The 26,799-nt window shown below is 44.1% G+C and overlaps 2 protein-coding genes across 3 annotated transcripts in view; one reads left to right on the forward strand and one right to left on the reverse strand.

The window, feature by feature from the left end:
* LOC134564901 (bromodomain and WD repeat-containing protein 3-like) overlaps window positions 1–26,799 on the forward strand; it is a 58,819-nt gene that overhangs the window by 2,432 nt on the left and 29,588 nt on the right. The window contains exons 5-7 of the mRNA XM_063424186.1: window positions 18,230–18,380; window positions 20,413–20,511; window positions 26,484–26,644. Of these exons, the coding sequence (XP_063280256.1) occupies window positions 18,230–18,380; window positions 20,413–20,511; window positions 26,484–26,644 (411 nt within the window). The remainder of the gene's footprint in view (window positions 1–18,229; window positions 18,381–20,412; window positions 20,512–26,483; window positions 26,645–26,799) is intronic.
* On the reverse strand, window positions 1,177–17,568 carry LOC134564867 (skin secretory protein xP2-like). Of its 2 annotated transcripts, none has more exons than XM_063424130.1 (2): window positions 17,030–17,568; window positions 1,177–11,718 (listed from the first exon to the last, which is right to left on the reverse strand). In XM_063424130.1, the coding sequence occupies exon 2, from the start codon at window positions 5,470–5,472 to the stop codon at window positions 4,000–4,002; it is 1,473 nt and encodes a 490-aa protein (XP_063280200.1). In that variant the 5' UTR covers window positions 5,473–11,718; window positions 17,030–17,568; the 3' UTR covers window positions 1,177–3,999. The 2 variants fall into 2 exon arrangements, with proteins under 2 accessions (XP_063280200.1, XP_063280201.1); XM_063424131.1 differs by lacking the exon at window positions 17,030–17,568 and adding an exon at window positions 16,849–17,023.

Genomic DNA, 26,799 nt, shown 5'->3' on the forward strand with positions numbered 1-26,799 from the left:
GAGAAAAAACATTTTGAAGTGAGTTTTGAAGTTAATGGGAAATTTCTTCTTTCTGTATGAAATCAAATTATAATTAAATTTAAGATTTTTTCCTATGTCTTAAACTAACCAGGACTAACCAATGCTTTTAGTTTGCCTTTTTATCTAGTATTATTTAACTGTTTCTCATGGTGTACAGTGAGGACCAGGATTATAAATGAATCATTACACTGAGACAGGTTGATGCCATGTGGGATAAGCTGAGTTTCTCTCTCTGAATCTTCAGTGTTAAGGATGTTGAAGAAAGGCTTTTCCTCCCTCATTGCTTAGTGTTTGCTGTGTTTGGAATTTGGACTTTTGGCTGCCTATGATTGTTTATTAACCTGAGCACTTCGACTTCAGGGCTGGCTGGATGTCTGAATGCCATGTTCAGAACAGAGCCAGGGTTATGAAGGACACAAAGCACTCCGACCTTCATTTTAATTATCTCAGGCACATAATGAATCAAAATTAAATTGGAGATGCCAGCAGTTGGAGGTAAAGGGTTTTTTCCTACCCATTTCTGCTTTTTACAGACCGAAACCCAAAATCGTTTACAATCTCAGCTGGGTGGTACAGCTATTGTGGTCAGGCAGGTAATTGAATTAATGAGAGTTTACAACCCGGAGAAGTGTTGATTTGTTTGTTTGCCCAATATTCAGACAGAATATTTCTTGTTCTGGTGTTTCAGCTTTGTTTTCCATCCTCAGTGTGGCTGTTCAGGTGCTGAGTGGTGTTTTTCAGGAAATATACCAATACTGTGACCACTGAGTATGTTGTTACTGCTCCTGGGCTTTTGGGAGTGATAAATATGGAACAGCCCAATGGCTACTGGGTGGTTTTTATCTAGGGAATATTTACTCCCACTTCATTCGAGTTTTTAGGCAAGATCTGAAAGCTCACTGTGAGATTTCTTTGTTCCTTTTTTTTTAAACTTAATCTTTTACTTTAAATGTCAGGTATCACAGGGCAGATGAGTAAGACATACTAATAAGAATTGTACCTATGGAGCAAAACCACACAGAATGCAAGTTTATGTGCATTTATGTTCCCTTTGTTTTTCCTGTTTATTTTCATGTTGGAGCACTTTTTGCCTACAGCATGTGGCTGCCTGTTTAGGTAATCACAGAGTTACAGAGTATCCTGAACTGGAAGGGACACACAGGACCATCAGTCCAGCTCCTGGCCCTGCACAGACACCCCAACAATCCCACCCTGTGCATCCCTGGGAGTGTTGTCCAAACCCTCCTGGAGCTCTGGCAGCCTTGAGGCTGTGCCCATTCTGTTGCCTTCGATATGAGGCAATGGCGACCTGGTTTCAAAGAGTCAGCACGGCAGCTCGACGTCCTCGAGCTACTCGGGCCATCTGACACGCTGACACCAATGTGGTGGACGGCAAATGGCGGTTTATTGTATTACACATGGGGTTAAATAGTCTACAGGGTCTTCTACTATGTCAGTGGGAGGGCAAAGGATCTAAAGGTCAGTGGTTGGTGGGAAGCTAATGGGGCTAGGAGGGGCCACCACCGAAGGGACGGGGGGAGGGTCCTTATCTTCCCGTGACATCACGTGATCTTCCGAGCGCCTGTCCCTAGCTATCACCCACACATCTCCCCCCCCCTTTTTCACAAAAAAAAATGAGGTAGTTAGAGGCATTGGAGAAAAGGGGTACAAGGTAGTAACTTGATAAAAAAAAGGAAGGGGTTTGGAAAACTTGAGTAAATTCTGCGAAGCTGACTAGGCAGAACTTTGCAACTGGCAGTGTTCACAGTTTGGTTTACAACAATTGTTGCTGTCCTACAAATAGAATGTTGGCCCGTTCTAGGCGTGTTTGAATAAATGTGACCAGCTTGTTTAACAGGCATGGTCCAATGGCGAGAGCTAAGAGTAACATTGCCAGTGGACTTATCAATGTGGAAATTAGGGTGGTGAGCCATGGCGATTGATTGAACCAGGACTCGAACCAGCCCTGTTGGGCTTCCCTGTCTTTCTTTCTCTGAGCCAGTCTATCTCGGAGTTCTGCTATGGAGTCTCTAACGACTCCTGTATGATCAGCATAAAAGCAACATTCTTCTTTCAAGGCGGCACACAGGCCTCCTTGTTGCATGAACAGGAGGTCTAGTCCCCGCCTGTTCTGCAGGACGACTTCTGAAAGTGAGGAAACCGATTTCTCTAGGAAGGAGATGGATTTCTCGATCCTCTGCAAGTCCTCGTCGATAGTCACTTGTAGTTGAGAAAGTCCTTGGTGTTGGGTCACGAGGGCTGAGACACCTGTGGCTGTACCGGCTGCTCCCAGACCGAGCAGCATCGCGATGGTTACCCCTGTTATTATCTCTCGCTTGTGGAGCCGGCCCGGTTCCTCGGAAAGTTGACACACCTCCTCGTTTGAGCGGTACAAGACCCTAGGAACAATCAGAACTTGGATACAAAAATCATCAGAGTCATTGAATTTGGCCAGGGACACACAAGGACTCACCCCAGACCGTTGACAAACTCACATTCTGGATGCAGCTGGGATCACCCACTTATTGATCTTCTTGTCAGGTTTGACAACTTCGGTGCAAACTTTTCCCTTCTGCTTGGCTAAAGTTGCACTGCCAAAGCATTTTCCCTGACCCGTGACTTGACTCAAGGTGATTCCTCTGCGGGGAGTGTTTCACCTGCACTGGTGGGGGACATCAGCTGTGGAATAACTGAATGGGATGTTTAGAGCAACTCTTTCATAGAAAGGAGGTTTAACATCGTAACAGAGCCAGCATGGATTGGTTAGGTTTGGGTTGGATTCATTCAGAGATGAAAAGGTAGCTTTTAGCATGCGGAAAATGGGATTTGGGTTAGACACGGCTAAGTGGTCTATCTGAAAGGCATCTGCATAGCTGGTCGGGGTATTGGTGACTTTTGTGGGCAAAGATTTGGGGTGGATTGTGCTTTTTCTTTTTTGTGAGTCTCTAATAATTTCTTTGGGTCCGACCGCCCGAGGCACTGGCGGCTGGAGTCTGATAATCTGTACATTCACCCATTCTTTTGGTGACTGGAGGACTACTGTCTACGTCTTGCCTGTGGCCCAGCTAGGGTGATCTGGTTGTAAAACAGTCATGTTATAATCAGTGCATGTCCGGCGTGTAGGGTCCTGATAATAGTTTCGATAGAACCCTGACTTGAAGAAGGGTTTGTTACAGCCGGTGGGTGCCCAGGAGAACTGTAAGAATTTATCGGGTTCCTGTGGGTCCTACCCATATCCTGATGGTCTGGCATCTGTAACAATGGTTTCACAGCCTCAGTAACTACAGTGGCCCCACCCCGGGTAGTTGCAGTACCTTTTCCTTGGGTTGGAGGCTGGGCACCAGTAGGCCATGTACATGTGCATGAGATATGGGGCGTGGCGGTCTATCTTTGGTCGCCCCGGGAACAGATCGGTGATGTGGAACACAAAGGATGGGGTGCCCGGTGTGGTGATTTCTTTGAGCACCTTGTCATTTGAAAGGTGTTTCATGACCTACCTGAATGGTTGATGAGGATAATAGTCTGGGCTGGCTTGCATTCTGGCAACCAGCCCCAATAGCAAAATCATACAAAAGCATCGTTGTTGCCTGGGTCTCACTGGCGTGGGACACTTGGGTGCTCTCGGTTCGTTCCTTTTCTCTGGAATCGCTTTTACAATTGTTTGTATGTCTTTGGGATTTACTGGCGTGTGTATTTTTTGTTGGTTGTCCCTTATTCCAGTAACCCTTACGGGGAAGGCTTTCACTGTGGAAGCCGGTGTCCACTCAGCACAGGCTATTTTTATTTTTCCCCAGTCAGTGACCTGGGCTGGCTCATGTTGTAAACTCTTTTTGGAATGGCTGAAAGCTTTATTAGGTTTCATTTTAAATCGTGTTGGTTCTGCTCTCTTTGTTTCTGAATCCCAATCACTCTCTGTCTGCTCTCCGGAGCTGCTGCCGCCGGTACTGTCTGACAAGGAGTCAGAGACACACTGCCAGCTCACTTCTGGGTTTGAGTGTCGTTCAGTGCGGCTCCGCTCCCGCCCCCCCTCTCGGGGGTGGCTCCGCTCCCGCCCCCTCTCTCGGGGGTGGCTCCGCTCCCGCCCCCTGGGCTTGCCCTGCCTCCTGCGGGGCGAGGTCTCTCCCCTAAATGCTGGCAGTGCTGAACGCAGCTCCCGACGGGACACGTGCTCTTCGCGCCCCTCCCGCACGTGCGTGCCTGCGGGAAACCGCGGCCCCGAGGCGCGCACGCGCTCCTCGCCGCTGTCCCGTGCATGCGGGTCTGCGGAAAACTACGGCTCCGAACTACGCGGGCGCTCTCCGCGGCTTTCCCGCGTGTGCACGTCCGCGGGGAACGGCGGCGCCTCCCCGAGCGTGCTTTTCCCACCGCTTCCCGGCGCGCACGCGCCCGCGGAAGCCCACGGCGCCGGGCCGGGCGCGCTTTCCCCGCCGCTTCCCGGCGCGCGCGCGCGCCTGCGGAAGCCCGCGGCACCGGGCCGGGCGCGCTTTCCCCGCCGCTTCCCGGCGCGCACGCGCCTGCGGAAGCCCGCGGCGCCGGGCCGGGCGCGCTTTTCCCGCCGCTCTCTCGTGTGCACGCGCCCGCGGGGACTCGCGGCGCCGCTCCGAACATGCACCCCCTCCCCTCCTGCTGCGCGCACGCGCCAGCAGAAGCCCGCGGCTCCTGTCCGAGCACGCATTTCTCTCCCTCTTCCCCGGCTTTCCCCTGCGCATGCGCACTGGCACACACCCACGGCTCCGGGCTCTCCCCACTACAAACGTTCAGACCCCGCCCCTCCCCGCTGCCGCCGGCGCCATTTTCAAACCCGTACGGTGGCGGTGCCGGCCGCGTGCTCTCTTGAGCTACGTGCTCGGCGTCTCTGGCCTCTTCGGCCAGTCCTTGCCAGAAAAATCGCACGCGCTGCTGCGCCTCGGGTACCGAACCACCGATCGACGGCAAGGGGACTGAGGAGGGACCTTCGGATGCCCGGCAAGGCTCCGCGGGCGGGGGGGAAGCCGACGGGCTCGGGGTGGGGGTCGGGGGGTTCCCTGAGGGCACCGGGGGCTTTGGGCTCGGGCTCCGGGAGGGGGGAAGCGTGCTTGGCTCCCGCGGCTTCTCGCACTCGGATAAATCATTTTCGGATGCCGTTTGTGTGGTGGCCCCCACTCCCAGCTTAGGAGTGGCCAGCAAACACACACGGGCGGCACTCCAGGTCTCTTGTTCTTCCAGCGCTTTCCGTAAACTTTGCTTGACCTTCCCCCATGCTTTAAGGTGTTTCCCGCTCCCTGTGGATTCCGTATCTTCGGCCAGCGCGAGTGTACACCTCCCCCATACCTCCGAATGGAGGATTTCTACTGGGCGCTCTATCACCCCAAGCTCCAGTAATCTTGCCAAAGCAAGTTGTAAATCTCTGGGCTTGCACTCAATCTCCCACTGTCTGTGAATTACACTTACGACCTTCGCGATTGCCTCCATGAGTCTCGCTGGTCTGGGGACGTCTCCCCCGCCGAGGGTCAGTTCCTTTGGCCTGCCCCGGCCGCTGCTCCTGTCCAGGCGAAAAATCCCGACTCCCGAGCGTTTTTCTTGTTCCCGGGTTTCGGCACCAGAATGTTGCCTTCGATATGAGGCAATGGCGACCTGGTTTCAAAGAGTCAGCACGGCAGCTCGACGTCCTCGAGCTACTCGGGCCATCTGACACGCTGACACCAATGTGGTGGACGGCAAATGGCGGTTTATTGTATTACACATGGGGTTAAATAGTCTACAGGGTCTTCTACTATGTCAGTGGGAGGGCAAAGGATCTAAAGGTCAGTGGTTGGTGGGAAGCTAATGGGGCTAGGAGGGGCCACCACCGAAGGGACGGGGGGAGAGTCCTTATCTTCCCGTGACATCACGTGATCTTCCGAGCGCCTGTCCCTAGCTATCACCCACACCATTCTCTGGGAAGCCTGTTCAGTGCTCGATACCCACTGGGGGAAGAACTTTTCCCTGATTTCCACCTAAATCTCCCTGACACACTTCCAGCCATTCACTGGGTCCTGTCACTCTCAGGGAGAGAGATTGGGGCTGCCCCTCAGGAGGAGCTGCAGCCCCCGATGACTCTCCTCTCAGTTCCCTCTTTTCCACACAGAATTCTCCAGGTGTACTCCACAGTGGTTTTACTTTCTCACTGACTGCTGGTGGTCTTGAGATATGAGATGTGTTTGTAAAGGGGAGGGTCAGTGAATCACAGAATCCCAGACTGGTTTGAGTTGGGAGGGACCTTCAAGCCCATCCCATTCCACCTCCTGCCATGGGCAGGTACACTTTCCACTAGACCAGGCTGCTCCAAGTCCTATCCAGCCCGGCCTTATGAAGGTCTGAAGAGTGTCCAACTTGCAGGCAATTAGTGCTTTGGTTTTAAATGAGCCACAGCGGCTCAGTGTGGAGTCAGCTGCTGTACGGATGAGTCAAGCTGAATGACTGATTATCAGCACAGTCTCCAGTGACCTGCTGTTCCACATTATCTTTGTTTATTCCTGATAAAGGTGACTGGCTCTGCTCTGGTTTTAAGAACTTTTTGATGGGCTGCCTTCTGGCTCAGCCTGGTTTGGTCTTTGTGCTGAAAAACATGTAATTCCAGGCAAAACAGAAAAACAGCTGTTGTTGGACAGTGGGGAATTTGCATCCATGAGCGGCTGTGCTGGTATGGAATAGCTTATGGGATTTGGCTCCAAGTTCCTGCCTTGCCCATCTGCATTGATTTAAAACTAGCCCTGAGTCCAAGGTGCTGATATTTATAGATACTGCCAATCCCAGCATTAGCAGAGCAGAGATGTTACGGTTTTGTCACCTCAGGAAAATGTAATCTGATAGCATGGTTGTTCCAACCTGTTCTCTCCAGGGACCCCACTGGGTAAAGCCTTTTTTAATTCCAGTCTATTTGCATATTGTTGGTGTCTTGTGCAGGTCCAGTGTCTGAGCTTCTTTTTGCTGAGATTTCCTATTTGAGGTTGTGAGTAATTTCCTGCTTGCTCAGCTGCCTTGGCCTCTTGGCCTCCTCCACTGCTTTTTGATACAGTTGTCAATTGATTCTTAATTGGTGGTTATTTTGGCAAATGAGGGAAGTGTTGGATGACTACCTGGAGGAGAGAAATCTACTGCTGAGGCCCAGCTGGGCCTGCCCAGCAGGAGTGGGGACAGAGCAGCTTCCAAAGAGCTGCGTCGCTGCCTCATTCCAGTCTGCAGCTCTTGCCTCAAATCTGTGCTTTGAAGAGATGTTCCACTGGGCTTCCCAAAAGAGATGGTTCCCAGAGCTCCCTGGTCCCCATCTCTGGCAACGCAGACATCTTACTTTAAGTAGTAATCACAAAGAGTCTTTTTGAGGTTGTTTGTTCCCTGTTCATTGAAGCCTTCCTTGGAGGAGGAGTTGTCAGCAGCTGTAGAATCATAGACTTCTGACTTGGAAGGGACCCACAAGGACCATCAAACACCCCAGGAATCCCACCCTGTGCCTGAGGGCATTGTCCAAACAGGGATCAGAGTCACACCAGGGGATTTTGTTTCAGGCATCAAGAAGCTGCTTCTCCCAGCTCCAGGGAGGACTCTCTGCTCGTGGTCTCTGAGGTGATGCTTCCAACCACAGGACCATGAACAGGTTTAAGGGTTGAATTTCTCCAAGCCCTGACGTGACTCCACTAATAGTTCTTTCTTTGTGCTTATCACTGGAGCAGCTTATCTCAGCCTGGCTCGAGCAGTCTGGACTGGGAGAGTTTTTTAAAAAGAGGAGATTTTTTTAACAAGAATAGATTTGCTTCACTTAATCCTTCACTTTTTAGATCCATTGTACCTATGTGGTTACTGTGTCAGAGAACTTACCTGATTCTATTGCATTCTTGTGCTCTCATATTTTAACTTTTATAGGATTTTTTACATCCTAAGGCAACAAAACATATTTTAATTATGATTTATCACAAAATGCAGCATTTGTTCTCATTTAGCACGTTTTCAGCTCTGCATTATTTTAACATGCATGGTTTGGGCCTGTATTACTCATCTCTAATATTTTTCCAATTTTCTGATTATTTTCTAAAATATTTTCTCATTATATTCTAAAATATTTTCTAATATATTTGAGGAGCTGATAATATCCTTACTGCTGTTTCATTTTGCCACATGGGATTTGGACAAGCACACACTAAAAGGTGTAGCTGTACCTTTGCCTTTTTCCATCCTTCTTCTAAGGAAAATCTGATCTGGGAAACATGTTTTTTTTTCAGCTGGATGTTTGCAACTTTGTGTTTGCCTTGGTTTGGGGGGGGAAAGTAAGTTTTCCAGGAAGTTGTGGGCAAACCAATCAGTGGTCAGGTTTTGTGGACATGCCTCTGAGAACACAAGGAGTTAAAAGCAAGGACTTCAGAGGGAGTAGTGCTTCAGACATTGGCGAGTGGGGGGGGGGGGGGGGGAGGTCAGCAACCCTGCCAGGAGCCAAGAACTGTTAACCCTTTCTTAACAGAAAGAAACTTTTCTAGACATTGATTCTCATAGCTGGTGGTTTGTAAGGAGAGAGAGAGAGAGACAGCCTGGGACTAAGATGACAAATGAAGATGATGAGAATCTCAAAATGGGCAGTGATGAAGAGGAGTGGCTTTTAAGCTGGACTTTTCTTGCATAATGTTAGCCATAGACTGAACTTGAGTCTCTTTAGACATAAACTGCATTTAAGTAGATGCAACTGGCTCGACTTTGCTGCAGTGACTGACACTGTAAGAGTGGCGTGAACAGAGAAGAGATGATCTCTGTTCCTAGAAACCCTTGGCCCCAAGGGAAAGATGGGGAGAGCTCGGCATGCAAGCATCCTTAAAAAGAGCCCTATATGCAGCTTTAGCCTATGGACAGTGGTGAGAGCACTGGACATGGAAAAGAGAGTGTCACTCTGGCAGACTTCTCTGGGCGGTGCCACGGGTGACATGGAAACATAAGGGGTGGACCTGTGTTTTCTGAGGAACAGTCTGTGGTGCGAGAGAGACTCCTCTCTCCCTTGCTGAGTTGAAGATTAGTTTTTTTGAGTGGTGATTGATTTAAAACCCAAGGTTTTGGTCTATGGAGGGTAACGTGTAAGGGGTAGAAATTGGGAGAAAAAATGTTCTAGAAAAGTTTTAATTTCTGTTTTTTGTGTGTGTTTAAGGTTTTTTTTTTCTTTTCTATTTCTGTTCTTATGTAATGTAATAAAGTTTTGTTCTCTGTTTTCAAGTTTTAGGCCTGCTCTGCTCTGTTCTTGATCACATCCCACAGTAGTTGTTAAGAAAAACATATACTCATGGGTGCATTAGCATCTGGCCAGTGCCAACCCATGACAGTGTTCTAGAAAAATACTTAAAATCCATTTACAGCTCTCTCACGCAGAGGTGAAAGGAAGGAATTTTGATTCAAGTTCTTCTGGGAACCTGAAAACAGAATTACTTGTTTAGCTCTGGGCTGTGATTTAAGCATTTTTTTGGAAGTTATTATGGAAAAAAATCACCAGGAGAATTTGCTGCTCTTGCTGCCTGCCTATGGAGCTGTTTGTTAGTAACAGCAGCGCTAATATTCAGATTAAGGGCTGTATATTTGAGGCTGTTGTGGGTTATAGAAACATGGAAATGTGCAGGCAAAGAAGTGTGATCAGGGAATGCTGTTGGGCCCCAAGTGTGTCAGTGTTTGCTCTTTGCTATTCCCTATAAAACTGTGCCTTCATCTCTAAGCCACCAAGTCCTTTTCCATTGTGGAGTTAGTCAGGACTGCTTGTGGAACACCTTGGGCTCTGTCTCTGCAGCGGGATATTTGCTGCCAGCAAATTCAGCACCTTCCTAGGCATGGAATGTGGTGAAACTCCCAAACCAGCTCCAAGGTGAAGAGGGGAGTGTTTGCTGTGCTACACTGGGAAGATGGTTTGGATTTTTTACATTTCCAGAGAGAATGGTATGGTTTGGGTTCTTTTGGTGCTCTGGAAGTAAAATTTCAGAGCTTCTAGGTTGGTCTTTTTTTGATCTTTTAATCTTAAGATTGATACATTGCTGTGTATTGGCAGATGGTGACTGAGGGGCTTGTTACTGGTTATCAGAGATGGGAATAAGAGTTTCATACTCAGATTTTACTTAACTGCAGATTCTCTCTCTAGAACTTCCCTTTCAGACCCTTTCAGAAATCTTATAGACTGAAGGGAGGCTGATGCAGCATCATAAAATATTTTGTAGCATGAACACATTTACAGTGTTTCAGGAATGAGTCAGAATGAAAGGGCAAATACCAAAGTTTGGATAATCCTTTTCTCTCATTTCAACTTCTGTTATATCCCATCATTTACAGTGAAAGAGAATTCATGCTCATACACTGAACTTCACTGGCTGTACCACTGGGAAGGTGCCAATATAATTTTAGAACTCTGATTTTAGGGAAAAAAAGCTAAGATGACTGTAGAAACCTGTCAGTGCAGGAGAGCGTTCACAGGGTCATTCCTTGATGCTTGCTCACAGGATGAAGTATCTTGGAATGAGAACATGGTAATGCACTCATGAGGTTTCTCATTCCTGCACTGAAAAAATGATGATTTTGGATCTTTAGAATCATCATGATTGATGAGATGATTCTTTAACCAGCAGTGACTGAGGGATGAGTAGAGGGAGGAACCTGTCTCTTCTCCAAGAGTTTCATTCACATAGGAAGAGTTTTTAGTGGGATTTAGTTAACTGATACTTTGTATATTTAATTACATACATTTCCCTTTTCTTTTTGGTTAAAATCTGAGTTATGGGACAGTGTTGATCCTGCTCATGGTGCAGGTGGTGACATTATCCAGCCCTGCCTGGTTGTGCTGTGTCCTGTAGCCCCACTGCTGTTGCCCAAGTGGAATGAAAAAATTCCCAATGACGTGTCCTAATAATCTGTTTGATGACACAGTTGAGTGAACAATGTTTTGGCAGCAGGGCTGAGGGAATTACAGACCTTCTCCTTCCTGATGCCTGGCACTCCCTTCAGTGTGCTGGGGCAGGGAGCTGGGCACATCCCTGGGATCTGGGTAGGCAGGAGGCTGTTGATCCATGAAAAGAGGTTCATGGAGCTGTGTGTCCTGTGTCAGAGTGTTGCCCGATCCGAAGAAAACACAAACAACCGAAGTTGTTTATGCGGTGCTTTATTGAGGGCCCTGGGAGCCTGGGACTAGCGTCCAAAGTCAGAGCCCCATCTCACAGAAATTTCACAGGGTTTTTATATGTTTCTTTACATGATTTCTTCATCGCAACAAAATCTTACTTAATTTTAACACCTGGTACTACTATCTTCTTGACATTTAGGTTCCTGCCAAAAAGTACATTCCTTAGATAAGTGATTATCTCTTAGCTACACTGCTTACATTACAAGTTTCACCATAAAGTTCATCTGCAGGTTACACGCGGCCTACCAAGCCTTAGCATGACTACTACTACTAATGTCAACTATAAGGTTCTCTACTAGCTAAATACAGTTTATTTTAATCAAATGGCAACAACTCCCCCCTTTTGAGCATTCTTCAGTCTTCTGCAAGGATGCTCAATTCTCAGTCGTCATCGGGTCTTTCAAATGCTGAGTTCTCTCGCTTAATGACATCTTCATATTTCGGAGGAGTCAAGTGAGACAGTTGCATCTTGTTGGTTCTTGTCAAGGCTTTCATCACTCTTCTGGTACGTTTTGTTTCTTTCTCGATGACTCTTAAAACACACTTATATACTAGCCAAACAATTAATAACAGAATTACAATCAACAAAATGTACTGTATTACAGACGAAACCTATCTAGAAACCTGAAGCTCTAAAGATTCAAAAATTTCTCTGATCTAATTATGTTGTGCTTCCTTTTCAATATCTTTTGTTTTGGATTCAACGATTTCTAATTGAGAGATATCTTTTTCTACTGGTTGAATGTCATGCACCGGATTCTCCAGTGGCATAGGTCGGTTCTATTGCAGAGTTCTCTTTAAGGCATTAAGGATTTTATTTAATGACATGACATAACTGAATATTGTCTGATCACCTTGCACATGCAGATCTCTTTTTAACACAGTAGCATGGTATGGTTTCCTGCATAGAATTTCATATGGACTAACTCTCACTCGCTCCCTGGGTTTGATTCTGATTCTGAGCAATGCTAACGGCAATGCTTGTGGCCAATGTATTTTTGCTTCTTGGCAAATTTTCTTAATTTGTCTTTTAATTGTTTGATTTATCTGCTCTACTTGGCCACTAGATTGAGGTCGCCATGGGGTGTGTAAGTTCTAGGATATGTCTAGCACCCTGGCTACTTCTTGTACAATTCTCGCTATAAAATGTGGGCCTCTATCTGATGACAGTCTTAACAGCACCCCGAATCTTGGAATGATTTCTTTTAACAGTGTTTTGACTACTTTCTTTGCTTGATTTGTTCGGCAAGGGAAGGCTTCAGGCCAGCCTGAAAAGGTGCATACATATACTAAAAGATACTTGTAGTTCTGTGCTTTCAGTAACTCTGAAAAATCTACTTGCTAGTAATCTCTTGGTTCTGGTCTTATCTGTAATTTCCCTAGCTGAATCTGTTTCTTAACTATTGGGTTATTCTTTAAACAAATTGGACACATGGCATTCACTCGTTTTGCCAATGTTAACATCTGGTTAGAAATCATTTCTCTTTTTAAAAATTTTACTAATGCTTCTGCTCTCCAGTGGCATTTATTATGTTCTGTTTTCAGGATTGCCTTCATGATTCTGGCAGGCACTACAACTTGTCTCGTTCTTGTTACATACTATCTAGTTGTATTCTTTTGGGCTAGCAGCAATGATGCTAGTTTTTTATCGTCTGGAGAGTACTTTGGTTCCTGTAATAGATGTGGGGTTACTGGGTTCACTTTAATTGGTACTAAGGCTATTTGAGTCTATACTTCTCTAGCTACATTTCGAGCTGTCCAATCTGCTATCCGGTTCCCTTCGTAAATTTTTCTGTTTTCTTTCTGATGTCCTCTAACATGCATTACAGTCACTTGGTTCTATTTTCTACAAAACTGGATCTATCAGTAAACAATTCTCAGTTTGGGTCTTCCATTGGGGTGTCCTTTAAATTGATTCTGCTAGTATGCACCTGTTCAATCACTTCTATGCAATTATGTGCCAGTTCTCTTTCTTTCTGCTCACTGCGGAGAAATTCTGCTGGGTTAACATGATTGGTCATTTTCAGCTCCACATTGTCTTGTTCTCTCAGGATTGCTTGGTATTGTAGCATCCTGCTGGACGAAAGCTAGTGACTCTCTTTTTGTTCTAAAACTGCCAGTACCATGTGAGGCACAAATACTTCTATTTTCTTCCCCAAAGTCAATTTTCTGGCCTCCTGGATGAGGATCACTGTGGCCGTAACTGCCCGCAAGCATGACGGCCATCCAGCACTAACTGGGTCTAGTTGCTTCGAGAAATACCCCACCGGGCGTTTCTAAGATCTGAGTCTCTGAGCCAGTACCTCAAGTGCTAATTTTTGCTTTTCATATAACTGAAAATTTTTGTTGAGATCTGGGAGGCCTAACGCAGGGGCTTCTTTCAAGGCCTGTTTTAAGTTTTCAAAAGCTTTTTTCTTTGTCGGTCTCAGTGTAGCTGCGGTTCTTTCAGGGCCTCATATAAGGGCTTAGCTAAGAGCCCAAAATTCAAAATCTACAGCCTGCACTATCTTACTATTCTTAAAAAGGACTTTAGTTCGTGGTGGTTTCTCGGCTGTGGTATAGCACAGATAGCTTCTACTCGATTGATTCTTAATTTTCTCTGACCTTGTGTAATTTCACATTTCAGGTAAATAACACTTTGTTTCACTAACTGGGCCTTTTCTTTTGATACCCGGTAGCCAGCTTGGCTTAGCATGTTCAACAGTGCAATTGTCAACTTGAGGCAAATTTCTTGTTCTTCTGTTGCTAGAAAGATATCATTTACATACTGCAATACTACATAAGAGAAAGGAGATTCTCTTACTTCTGTTGTCTTCTATACTTTCAATTCCTTTGCCAGCTGATTTCTAAATATTGTAGGACTGTTTTTGAAACTTTGAGGTAGCCGAGACCAGGTGAGCTGTCTCTTTCTTCTAGTGTCGGGACTCTCTTATTCAAATGCAAAATATTTTCTGCTTTTTAATGCCAGAGGGATGCAGAAGAATGCATCTTTGAGATCAATTACAGAAAACCATTTAAATCTTTCTGACACAGATGTTAACAATGTATATGGGTTAGCTACTACTGGGTGAATGTCTTTTACTATTTCATTAATAGCTCTCAAGTCTTGTACTAACTTATACTTACTATTTGGTTTTTGTACGGGAAAAATTGGAGTGTTGTATTCTGACTCACTTTTTTGTAAAATTCCTTGGGCTAGGAACTGAGTGATCAAAGGTGCTACTCCTTTTCTTGCTTCTAATTTGACTGGATATTGTTTTACCCTGGCTGGTTTTGCCCCTTCTTTTAGTTCTACCACTACCGGCTCCACTGCCTTGGACTGTCCTGGATTTCTTGTTTCTCATACCCAGGGAACTACTGTATCTTCAATTTCTTTAGGTATTGGAGAGGGGTCTACTTCTCTAATCACAAAAAGCTTAGCAATCTCTTTTTCTGGGAATTCTAATTTCACCCTACCTTGATCAAAAGATATCTTGACATTCAAAAATGACAGTAAATCTCTCTTGAAAAGATGTTTAGGGGAGTTAGGCATATATAAAAATTGGTGATCTCATTCTTTTCTTCTAAATCTTAAATGTGAAGGCTGCAAAAAGGGTCTTTCTTCTACTTGTCCTGTAGCTCTCACTACTTGTATGGTAGTGTCACTCAAAGGTCTTAACCGTTCATTCAGAACAGAATGAGTAGCGCCTGTATCTACTGTAAATGCCTGCTTTTTCCCATCAACTTCGAGCACTACCGTCAGACTTTCTTCTAGTCAGCTCTGGTTCTGATAGTTGCTCAACACCAATGCTTGGGCGACCCCTTCTGGATTCATTGGGTAACCTCCTGAATTACTAGATGCTCATCCCAGCCCAGTTTTCACGGGGCACTCATTTTTCTAATGTCCTATTTGTCGGCAGAAAGCACACTGATTAGAGGCAAGCTTCCCCTCTTGGAGTCCTGGGGAAACCATCTCTCTTCCTCTTGTTCTCATATTTTGAAATCTTGCCCTTCCTTGCTCTCGCTCTTGCCCGAAACCACCTCTACTCCTCTCTCTACCAGCATTCGTTTGCTGCAGCACTGCTAACAGGTTTGCTTGTTGCTTTTTGTTAGCTTCTTTTTCTCTGTTATTGTAAACTTTCTAAGCTATTTCTAGCATTTTATCTAAATCTTGAGTATCTTGTCTCTCTAATTTCTGCAGTTTCTTACGAATATCTTCCTGGGTCTGACTTAAAAAGATTAAGGCAAGCTGCAACTTTCTTGCTTCACTGTCAATTTCTAAATCTGTGAAACGTCTGGCTGTTTTTTTAAGTCGTTCTAGAAACGCCGAGGGTGATTCATTCTTATCTTGTCTAACTGAATACAATTTTGACTAGTTTAGTGTTTTGGGCATTCCAGTCCTAATTCTTTCTACTAACAACTCCTGATATTCTCTGATAGATTCCTTTTCTTCATTTTCATTCGGATCTTACCCTGGATCATCACTGGGCACTAAGTTTCCCAAAGCTCTTCTGCCTGGATGCAGCCCGACCACCCCCCGAGCACGCTCCTTTATTGCCTGCAGCACTATCTCTCCTTCGGTGGAGTCTACCAGGGTGTCCAACAAAACCTGCACATCGATCTAATCTGGATTCTGTGTTTTAACAATCATCTCAACTACCCGTGCTACTCTTTCAGGATTCTCACGGTAACTCCCTGCTGACTGTTTCTAAATCACCAGATCTCCTGGGGAGAAAGGTACTTTCACAAGCACTTTCTCTCCTTGGGGCTCTATAGCTTCCCTTAAAGGGGCAATGAGCTGGGGTTCCCTGTGATTCTTACGTCCTTGTCTAGTTTGTGCCGCGAGTGGAGTATTTCGCCGATTTTGGGGAGAAACAGGGGAAGGGGTTGGGGTACGCACAACAACTTTTTTAGCATTCTCTGGTACTACTGTTGCGTTTGCTTCTTTTGTCTTCTCCCCCCTCTTCTTCTTCCCCTGCACTGCTCTCCGGCAACGGCGGACACAAAGAGGAATAGGGTGAAACAGAGGGGAGGGGTGAAACAGCAGGAGGGGGTGAGACAGCAGGAGAGGGTAAAGCGGCATCGGGTGACACCATTAAAGACAAATCCTCCTCTGGTCGAGAGGTTAAAGCTAAGCACTGGACACATTTAGATTTCTCTTTACAGCCCCCGCACTCAGATTCTTTCATCTTTAATACCATTATGCTACATTCAGTCTGCCACTCCTTTTTACTGCGCAGTAAGTAAAACAAGTCTAAATACTGTACTTCATCCCATTTTTTGTTTTCCTTCAAATACTGCATTAGTGAATTCAGGGTATCATAATCTACAGTACTATTTTCTGGCCATGACGGCCCCTCTCGCTCATATTCTGGCTACTAATGATTACAATATTTAATCATCTTGTCCTTACTCATCTCTTGGAAAAACTTTTCACTTTTCCACCTCTTCAATAAACATCTTAACGGAGTATTTTCGGGTATACTCTTAGAGAACTGAACTATAGACTTAAGAGCTCTAAATGGCATTTTGAATCGGTTTCACTTACAGCTGTACAACAACTCAACAACAACTAATATGCAGCAGCGTACAAAACAATAATAACTCCAGTCAATATTGACAGTTCAACAAATCAATCATACTACATACTCACATTCACACAGCAAAATAAATACTAGAATAAATACTAGACCAATACTAACTTGCTGCTTCTCGGCGCCGCGAGGGGCAAGTGCCGGACCTGCGCAGCTTTCGCCGCGTCTGACAGCCGGCGCCTAGGCTTTCTAGACCAACCAGACGTCTTAGCCCAACCCTGCGAGGATCGCCGCCTCGTCTTAATGGGCAGGCACCCAAACCAGAAAAATAAAGCACCTTCGGGCTTACCTTTCGCAGTCGTCCGCCAGGCGCAGGGGTCGGGCACGAGCTGATGACTCCCCGAGAATCACTCGGTGCCGGCGTGGAGTGGATCGAAACGCGAACCGCCCCTAGTCACCTTCGGAGTCCTGCCGCGGTCGCCAGAAAACTGTTGCCCGATCCGAAGAAAACACAAACAACCGAAGTTGTTTATGCGGTGCTTTATTGAGGGCCCTGGGAGCCTGGGACTAGCGTCCAAAGTCAGAGCCCCATCTCACAGAAATTTCACAGGGTTTTTATATGTTTCTTTACATGATTTCTTCATCGCAACAAAATCTTACTTAATTTTAACACCTGGTACTACTATCTTCTTGACATTTAGGTTCCTGCCAAAAAGTACATTCCTTAGATAAGTGATTATCTCTTAGCTACACTGCTTACATTACAAGTTTCACCATAAAGTTCATCTGCAGGTTACACGCGGCCTACCAAGCCTTAGCATGACTACTACTACTAATGTCAACTATAAGGTTCTCTACTAGCTAAATACAGTTTATTTTAATCAAATGGCAACAAGAGGAGCTCTGATGGGCAGCTTTTCCTGCCAGTTTTTAAATATAGGAGTCAGGCAGTGCAGGACATTCTGGATAATGAGGCACAATTTATTTGTTGTTTGAACAGACTCTCAGAAAAACTGTTGATGCTCCATATAAAACAGCCTCTGTCCAAAGGGAAAAATAAAGGATGTTTTCCCAACATGACAAAATTGGAGCCTACACATGTGGGTCTTAAAGATACCTACTCTCAAGAGCTGGAAAGTGGAGACTGAGTATTGATTTTAGGGTAATGTTTAGGGGATTTAGGTAATTTTTAAGGTTTTTATTCTTTTGCATATGTGCTTCATACAGTGATGTCAATGCAAGGGTGTTTCAGTTAAGAAAAAATTAGGAAGAGAATAAACTGAAAGGTAAAAAAGGCTTAAAAAAGTTGTTTGAGCAGAGCACTGCACTGGGGATTTTTGTTTCTTATTAAGGGGTAGCATAAATTTACAATTAAGCTGTTACAACCTGAAATTTCTGGTGTGGCTTTTGCAACACTCCACATCACTTTAAAATGCAGTATAATTTTGTGGGGTTTTTCATAAATTTACACTTGAGTATGAAGCAAAGTACTACCAGTAGAAGGAAAAATAAACCAGTTTTCAAATGTCTGTGTTGTTTGTGTGTTTAGGTGGCTGTCAATGCACACATCCCTCCAGATTATCTTCTTAGGATCTGTGAGAGACTTGGACCCCTCTTAGACAAGGAAATCCCCCAGAGTGTCCTGGGGGTGCAGACTTTGCTGGGTGTTGGGCGCCAGTCTCTCCTGAGGGCAGCAAAAGGTAAGATTCTCAATTTATCTGGGCTTGAATTCTATTTTAATGATTAACCCCCTTTTGTTGCCATTCCTGTTGGGATATCTGTGTTCTTGCATGAGCCCTGATTTGTCTCCTGTTCTTGCCAGCTTTTTTCTTCTTAAAATGCAGTTGTTGTTGGCCATTTTGGATATATTTTCTTGGGTTGAAAATGCCATTTTAAGCAATTCTTGCCTACAGTTGCCTGATTTTGTTATTTCCTCTGCCTCCTTCCCCAGTGTGTTGGTGTTTGTGTAAATGATGTGAATGGGATTACGGGTTTGATTAGGGGTTTGGTTTTTAAAAATGCCATTTTTTCCGTATACATTTACACACATCTGTGTCTAAAATCACTGAGCTGGGCTGTTTTTCAGCCTGCTTTTTTCCATTCTCTGACTCCTTGGCTGTGCAGACACAGAATAAGGTGGTGGCATTTGGGGCAGCATTTAGGGAGTAGGAGAAGGCCAGGCTGATTCTTCAGTGACAATTCCTGCTTGTCCTTGCTTCAAGTTAATTTAAAAGCCTTCATTCCTTTCATAAAGAGAGCACCAGTCCTTTTGCCTTTGAAAAACTCTCTCTGCTTGAGAGAATGATCCTGAGAGCAGTTTTGTTAGAACTAGAGAGATCTGAGAGCTATCTGCTATTGAAGTGATCCCTCCTTCCCTCCTCACTCCATGTCCCTGCCACTTCCTCCCTGCAGGAGCCAGAACTTCCTTGATCCTGTGATGTGCTGATTCAGAGAGCTGAAATGTTGCAAAATTTGTTGTAGTGAATTAAATGAGCTGGTGGAAAAGAATCACAGAGCTGGAGGTGACACAGGAGGAGGAGCATCATCCTGGGAGAGGAGGAAGGATGGCAGAGCAGAACCTTCCTGTTTTAGTGGCAGTTGAGCACTTAATTATTCCCTGCATCCTGTGAAGTCACACCATGATGCTGATGAGCATCTGCTGATCCATTGGATATCTCCTGGAGGGATGAGCTGTTCCCAAACACATTGCCCTACAGAGTTTTGGGACTGAGTTTTGTTTTGCCTGTAATTAGGTGCAGAAATTCAGGTTTGCAGAGAAACATTCCTTTGTTTCACACTCAGTTTGCAGCTTAGAAGCATACAGCAGCAAAATGTAAAAACATTTTTCTGCAGGGGAACAGATGGATTTAGGTGGATGGATCTATTTTAGGAAGTCTGAGTGCTGTTTTTAATGAGTGTCATTTAATACTCTGTGCAGCAGTTTGGGGTTTAATCAGAAGGTGCTCTCAGGAGTCTCTGAGTCACCTCAGCTTGTGCACTTTATGTTGAGACCTACATGGTGCTACACAGATCCACCAACCTGTGGCACTGTCCTTCTGTTTCAGCACTTACTCACCGTGGAAGCTCATTTCTCTCCCTCCAGATGGCCAGAAATGGAAGAAATCCCGGTCTAATTTCTGAGGCACTTTGAACAGTCTCTGAAAAATCACTATTGTTCTAGAGAGGAGCCTCTCCAAGGCCAGTTGGCAGCAGAATGCTGGAGAGTCTTTAAAGAGAACAGTCTTCACTTTAAAACAATGATTTTAGGGGGGGAGTTGGGTGCAGAGGACAATCTGAAAGGAGGGCACATTGCCACTTATTGCAGGAAAACAGATTTATTGGAAAAAACCCTCACTTCTCTCACTTTTAGGCAGTAAAATGTGAATTCTCAAATGTGCAGTTCCTAAGCAGATGTGCTGTAAGTGCTGGCATTGCAGAAGGAAAACAGAGTTCAGTTGGGCCTCACTATAAAGTGCACCCACTTTTTAAATTCACTTTTTCTCTCCACGGATTTAGAGTCAATAATCACCCAAATTAAGCAAGAATAAGTTGAAACCATTTACAGTGACACTGCTGAGGAACTGGAAATCAGAGTCGCAATCTTTAAATGAGGAATCTGACAAACTGTTTAATCAGACAAATCTTATTCTGGGCTGTTGGGAGTGGTGCTTGATCTCTTGGTTATTTAATGTATTGATTATTTCTTGTCCCTTGTCACTCTTGCTGGTGCAGACTTCAGACACACACTATGGAAAGGGTCTGCATTTGCAGCTCTGCACAGGGGCCGACCCCCCGAACTCCCAGTGAACTATGGGAAACCACCAAACGTGGGTGAGTCTGGAAGTCCATAAAATGTTCTTTTCTCCTCTCTTTATTTATTCCTGTCCCACAGAAAGTTCCTCTCACTGACTAAAACACTACTCTGGGTTTGCATTAATGTTTCCTCTGACATTTCATGATGAATTAGTCTAAAATAGGTCTCTCCCTGACAATAGGATAATTTTTGTGTTATTCAGGCTTGGATTTTCCACAGTGTGTGTAGCCATGTTTTGCATGGTTATTTGGAGGGCAGTGGGCTTGAGTATTTTTAATGATATGCCTCCATAATACGTACATGTGGCTGTAACATTGGATGGGCATGGTCACAGAAGCATGGAATCCTGGAATCATCATGGAATCTTAGCCAGAACAAAGCATCTGGCTCCTAGGGAACTTTTTTGACTCAAGAATTCCTTTTAGTTGGATTATGACAGAAAACAGACTGCTTGCAACATCCCTCTCCAAAAAGGAAATAATCACCAAAGCAACATTTGTGTTCCTTCAGCCTCAGTTGTCCACACAATTAGATAAAGAACTTGTATAAAACTCAGAGATATATGTGGACTCAGCTTACATGTCATCACAGAGCTGCTCTGTTTTATATAAACTCAAATGCTTGCCTTGTATGGTTTGAACTTTCATTAACTTTTTATAGCAAAAAAAAAAAAAGATTCTTGCAGGCATAAAAGTAAATCCTGGTTTATTTCTTTTTAGGATATTTCACCTCTGTGCGAATGAATACATTTTCCTGGTTTGTCAGGGAGTCCTTTTACATATGGATCCTCCCTGCCTTTGGAGAAGTAGGGATGGTGCTGGCAGTTTTCTGTTTCTACCCTATCTGTGCATTTATTATTTTAGGCTGGTTCTGCAGTTACTTTACTGTGAACGGTTGTGCTGATGGATTACTAATAGTCTGAATTGTAGATTTATTGCTCACAACTCCTCTGGTTGTATTTCTGCATGGATTCTTGGATCAATTCTTTCATCAGACAGGGTGTTTTTGGAATATGTGGTATTATTAATGAGGCATCCTGGCAGATTGGACTTCAGCATTTGTCATGCTTTCATGGCAAAGGGCTGTGCTGCTTGCTTGGTAACTATTTAGTGAATTAAAGAACAGAATTTTTTTTTTTGTTTGGGTGTTTTCCTACTTGTTTGGGGTTTTTTTTTTAAGAAATGAAAAGTTATTAAATGGAAAAGGGTCTTTCATAGCCAGGAAATCATTTTTATAAGTATTGATTCTTGGAAGAATACAGTCCTTGGTGTAGCTACATAAACTACTACTAAGAGAGGAAAATGCGCATAAATATTAAAATAAGGATTTGACTTCAAGCGGGAGTTTTATTTTGGGATTCCTTGTTAATCATGAAGAGGAAGTCAGAAAATTCTGTGTCTATTTGTGCAAAATGGGTGTTTTTTCCTGGTGATGCCAGCCAGAGATGCTGCAGTGTATATGTTTTAAGTACAAGATGTAGAAGTGTGCCCGACCTCTTTGGTATTTTGGCATAACTGTGAATTCCCACACTGTGCTGGCTCAGGCAGATGGACTTTTCTGGAATTACTTGCTGAAGGAGTTGGGCTGAAGTAAAAGATACCCATTAATGTGTATTCAGGAGTGAGGTGAGTGTGTAAGTACCTGTGCAAAGTGGCAAATAAGGTATAGAATGAGCAGCCAGGAGTACTCTCATCATTTCCCTTCCAGTGGTAAGGATTTAAGCTTTCCACCAAATGCTGAGAGAAAGGGGACACTGATGGTCCAACTGGGATCAACTGGGAGGGCCCAGCTGCAAGAGTTGGGAGTTGCAGTGGTTGCCTTTCCAATTGGTTGGGATGGGACCTTGTGGTCTGTACTCCAAAATAAAAGGTCCTGCACAGTGGAACTGGAGCGGGAAATCTGTCTTGCCTGTTTGTGCAGAGCTGGGAGTCTTCTGGCTGGGAGAGTCTCTGGGAAAGTGCTGAGCTGTGGAAGTCATTCCCAGAGATGTGGTGCCTGTGTGATAGGGCTGTGGTGATCTCCTGGAGGGGGACAGGGAGGGAAAACACTGTCAGAGCTTCCTGCTGCCAGCAGGACGACATGGAGGAGGAGAGTCTGCTCTAGCCTTTCTGGGCAGCTTTTGCTGTAGTGGAACTTTTAGGGCTCCCTTTGTGCTCTTCCAGACAGAAAGTGGAAAGACTGGTCATGCAGTACCTCAGGACTGGGAGTGATTTCCCTTTGATAAACCTGCTTTTGATGTTACTTCGATTTTGTCAGTGCTTTTTTTTTTTGCAGGCAGCTCAGAGCAGATCAGAAAGGAGGTTATTTTCACTATTTAAGAGCTGCTCTAACCTGAGGATGGAAATCTTTCTGTGGGCAGCTGTTGTTAGTGAAAACAACACAAAATTTGGAAGCAGAAGGTTTTCAGTACAGTCTCAGTGAACAAGCATTTCAGCTGGGCGCAAATTCACAGTCAAGGTGATCCAGCTACCTTGGGCCTGCCAAAGAGCAGCGCTGGGATGAGGTCAGGAATCAGTGGTGGTTCGTGCTGGAAATGAGTTCCATGAGATCAGCAGCTCCCAGAGCTGGAACACACTGTGCTTTCATTGCTTTTCCTGGGTCCAGGTTCTTTGTGGCCACACAGCCACTCTCTGAGAAGGTGTTTTCCATGTGGGAGCCAACTGTGTTTGTTTCCTGGCATTCCTGTGAAATCCTGGCTTGTGTCTCTCCTGTGAGTGGTACCCGATCCCTGCTCAGATTTGTGATGAGGGCAAAATCTAGGTCCTCATTACAAAGTCAGTGCTTCTTGCAGAAGGTAAAACAGTCTGGTAGGAACTCATCACCCCTGAGATACTGATTTTAAAACAAACATTTGCACCAGTTTAAACGTTTAAAACAAACATTTCCCATTTTCTAATCTTCCTTGCAAAAAGTGGATCAAGACAAGGGTTTTTAGAGAGAGGAGGAATTCCAGTTGGTGCTGCTCAGTGACTGTCTCACTGAAATGCTCGAATTCCTTCTGAGGTTGTGATTTAACTTTGAAGTCTGGGCTGTCTGATGATTGTTTTTTAAATTTAGCTTTCACTGGTGGGTTGTTGTTGCTGGGTTTGGGGTTTATCCTTCCTTGGTGAGCTTTCTTGCAAGGGTTTTTACATTGTGCTGTTACCTATAGCAGAATGTGAGGTAAATTGTGATTTAGGAATTGCTGTTGTCAGCTTATGTGACTTGAATTAAGCACTGCAATTTTCCTCATGGTGTGGCCTTCCAGGACCAAGGACTGTGGGAAAGAAAGAGGAAAATGCCTGTATTTTACATGTTGGTAGTTGGAGGAGCTGAGGTGGCCCTTCAGTGTTGGGACAAAATTAACTTTTCTTATCAAGAAGGCTGGATCTCCTCCCTTTTTATGGGAAATAACTGTCTTGAAAGTTTTTCCTGGCAGGGAATAGTGAGGTGGTGGACTTGGCAGCTCTTAGATCCAGTGTGGCATGAAATACATCAGTTAATGAGATAGGTTAGTAAAATTTTTTAGGGTTACTAAGTTGCTATTTCTCCATGTGGGAATTGTTGTTGGATTTTAGTGCTTTGGGGCCTTACGAGGACAATAACTTCATTGTGCTGTAGAAAGGAAACTTCACAGGGATTTTTGTCATGTAGGGGTAATTCCGTATTTAGATATTGTGTATTAATCTTCCTAAAACTACAGGAATGGAGAATGTTTGGTTTGTTCCTTTGAAGCAGTGATAGGTTTTTTTGTCCAAAGATGCTGTTGCCTTAATAAAGTTGTTGCTCCTCATGGCTCAACAATAGTTCTGGATGTCTCTGATTGAAGCATTTCATAAACTGGGCTTTTTATTTGTTAATTATCCATGGGAGATGGAGTTTTGACCCCATTGTGCAAATAGGGAAATAAAGACAGGAAAAAAAAAAAAAAAAGAAATTACTTTCATATTCGCTGAAGCTGAACTGATTGCAAGGCTGGGAATTGACCGGAAAAGTGAGGCGCCAAAACTGTGGGATTTTGGTACCTTTTGGTGCTTCCTTCATGAGATTTACAGCAAACAGCAGTGGTAAATGTTCAGGAGAGACACAGAGAATATTGTGATTATTAGGAATATTTTGACATGAGAGTATCTTTTTGATTCACACAGTTCTCTGTGTGGTTAAAAAAATATTCAAAGCCAACTGAAATTGCTTACAGGCAGATACACTGTTATTATGTATTTAAATATATAAATATATATGTATTAAAGTGTTTGAAGCCTTGAAAGGCACAGCAGAATCACCATGTTGCTGAATGACTCCATGTCTGTTGGCACGCAGGATGGGGGAAAGGGAGCTGTAATCTTTTTAAGAATTCAACTTTTAAGCTGTCATACTTGAAGAGTAAATAAAATAATGTATAGGCAAAGCTGAGGTACCTTGTAAAACATTTATCACTGCAGGATCTGTGTTAAAGGTAGGAAAAAGAGTTTAAAATTTCAGTTTTGCTTTGCTCAGGGAGACAGTTTTGTTTAACAGCCCTGTATAATATCAGGTATCAGTTGAATAGTAGGTAGGTAGTAAATTAATTTGCTTTAGCGTATTTTGCTTTTTAGTATTGCTGAATGTGTTTTTACATGCAAAGCAAATATTGACTGAAGGTGAGGCTATGCTGGAGCCTGATGGCTTTGCAAGCATCTTTTATGCAGCTTTTTTCCCCTCATGTGTCATGTTTCAATTGCGTTGAGTAATTAAAAATAATCCACATTTCAGAGCCCAACATTGAGACACAAAAATGCTCTCTTTAAAGCTGGAAACAATTTCTTTTCCTTGCTTGTGTGTAAATACTTCAATGGTATCATTTTACACAAGGACTTATGTGTTAGGAACCCTTTGAAATGGCACTTCTTGACTTTGTAGATTAATTTTTAACATACTCCATGATCTTTTTTTGTGTAGATTTGCAGCGATATCATGAGACAATTAAGAAATAGCTAGAGTTTTTCACTAGACTTTTAAGCTAAAGGAGTGAAAGGCACTAAAGAGCTTCAGGGGGCTCCTGTGAAGCCCAGCCCACATCAAGGTGCAAGGCAAGATAGGGAATTGCTTCAGGGGATCTGCTATCACAGGGACTCCACAAACCCACCAGCACAGCCCTGTTAGATCCTCAAGTACCGCTGAAAAACCCTCTCAAAACTTTCAGATCCAAAGTTCAAGTGCTGTGAGTGAGGATAGGTTAGGGAAAACAGTAATAGGAGAGGATTGGTGAAATTAAATACCCCAAAATGGTCTCAGATTGTGCATCCAATCAAAGGCTTTTTTACAGGATGAGTTTGTGCATTTAGGTTTTAGGCTGTTCTTGGAAGGGCTGCTAGCTATGGAAATAGGAAGGAGTTTGTTGTTGCTGCAGTTTTTTCTCCTACCTGCCATTCTGCCACTGGGAGTTTTCCATCAGTGCCACCTATTTCTTGTTCTTCAATTCCATTGCCATGGGAATGCAATGATGTGGATGTGGAAGTCCTTTGGCCCTCACATATGATCTGAAAGCCATTCCAAGGAAAGATTTTTATCACTTTTTATCACTTCTTTTATCACAAAAAGCACTTAAAATAAACTATTATTATACTCTTTTTATAATTGTTATTAGTAACATGTAATTTCCTAAATTTCCTGAATTTCCTTTCTTCCTTCAAAGATTTTCATTAAATTTTCCACGTCCATGTTTACCTGTTCATGAACGGAACATTGGAATAACTCCCAGTTGTGGTGGGAACTTTTCATTCTGCTTTCATTTTTGGTGAGGAAGGAGATGCAGCCTGTGGTGGGTATTGAAAAGCTCCAACAGGAGTGGGATTTCTTCTTATAACACTGGACAGAATGTTCTGATAAGGTGGAAGAGGTTCAGATTTTTTTACTGATTCTAATAATAAAGTTGTTAATAAATACAATATTTGATTTAATGTTTATTTACTCTGAGTTCTGGACAAAATTCATGTCCCACTCTTCTTTTCGCTTTTTTTTTCTCTCCCAGTTCATATCCTTTCTGCCAGGCAATTAACTGGATGTGGCCGTTTCAGCCACTTGTTCCCAACATCCACCTACCAACACATGAAGATGCACAAGAGGATTTTGGGGCACCTCTCCTCTGTTTATTGCATAGCCTTTGATCGCAGTGGGAGGAGAATTTTTACAGTAAGTTTAAAATTTGGGCCTTTTTCTTTTCAAAGATTGCTTTGTTTAGTTTGATTTCTTTCTTTCTTGAGTCCCTCAGCAGCCTCTTAGTCACTGATTGAGATGCAGACATGACTTTGTTCAGCTGCAAGTTGCTTTTCTACTAAATTTACCTT

Source organism: Prinia subflava, assembly GCF_021018805.1.
Source record: "Prinia subflava isolate CZ2003 ecotype Zambia chromosome W unlocalized genomic scaffold, Cam_Psub_1.2 scaffold_22_NEW, whole genome shotgun sequence".
NCBI classification, from domain to species: domain Eukaryota; kingdom Metazoa; phylum Chordata; class Aves; order Passeriformes; family Cisticolidae; genus Prinia; species Prinia subflava.

Bases quoted from the DNA above. Each gene is read 5' to 3' on its own strand.
- LOC134564867 (XM_063424130.1), bottom strand. From the start codon at position 5,472: ATGGAGGCAATCGCGAAGGTCGTAAGTGTAATTCACAGACAGTGGGAG.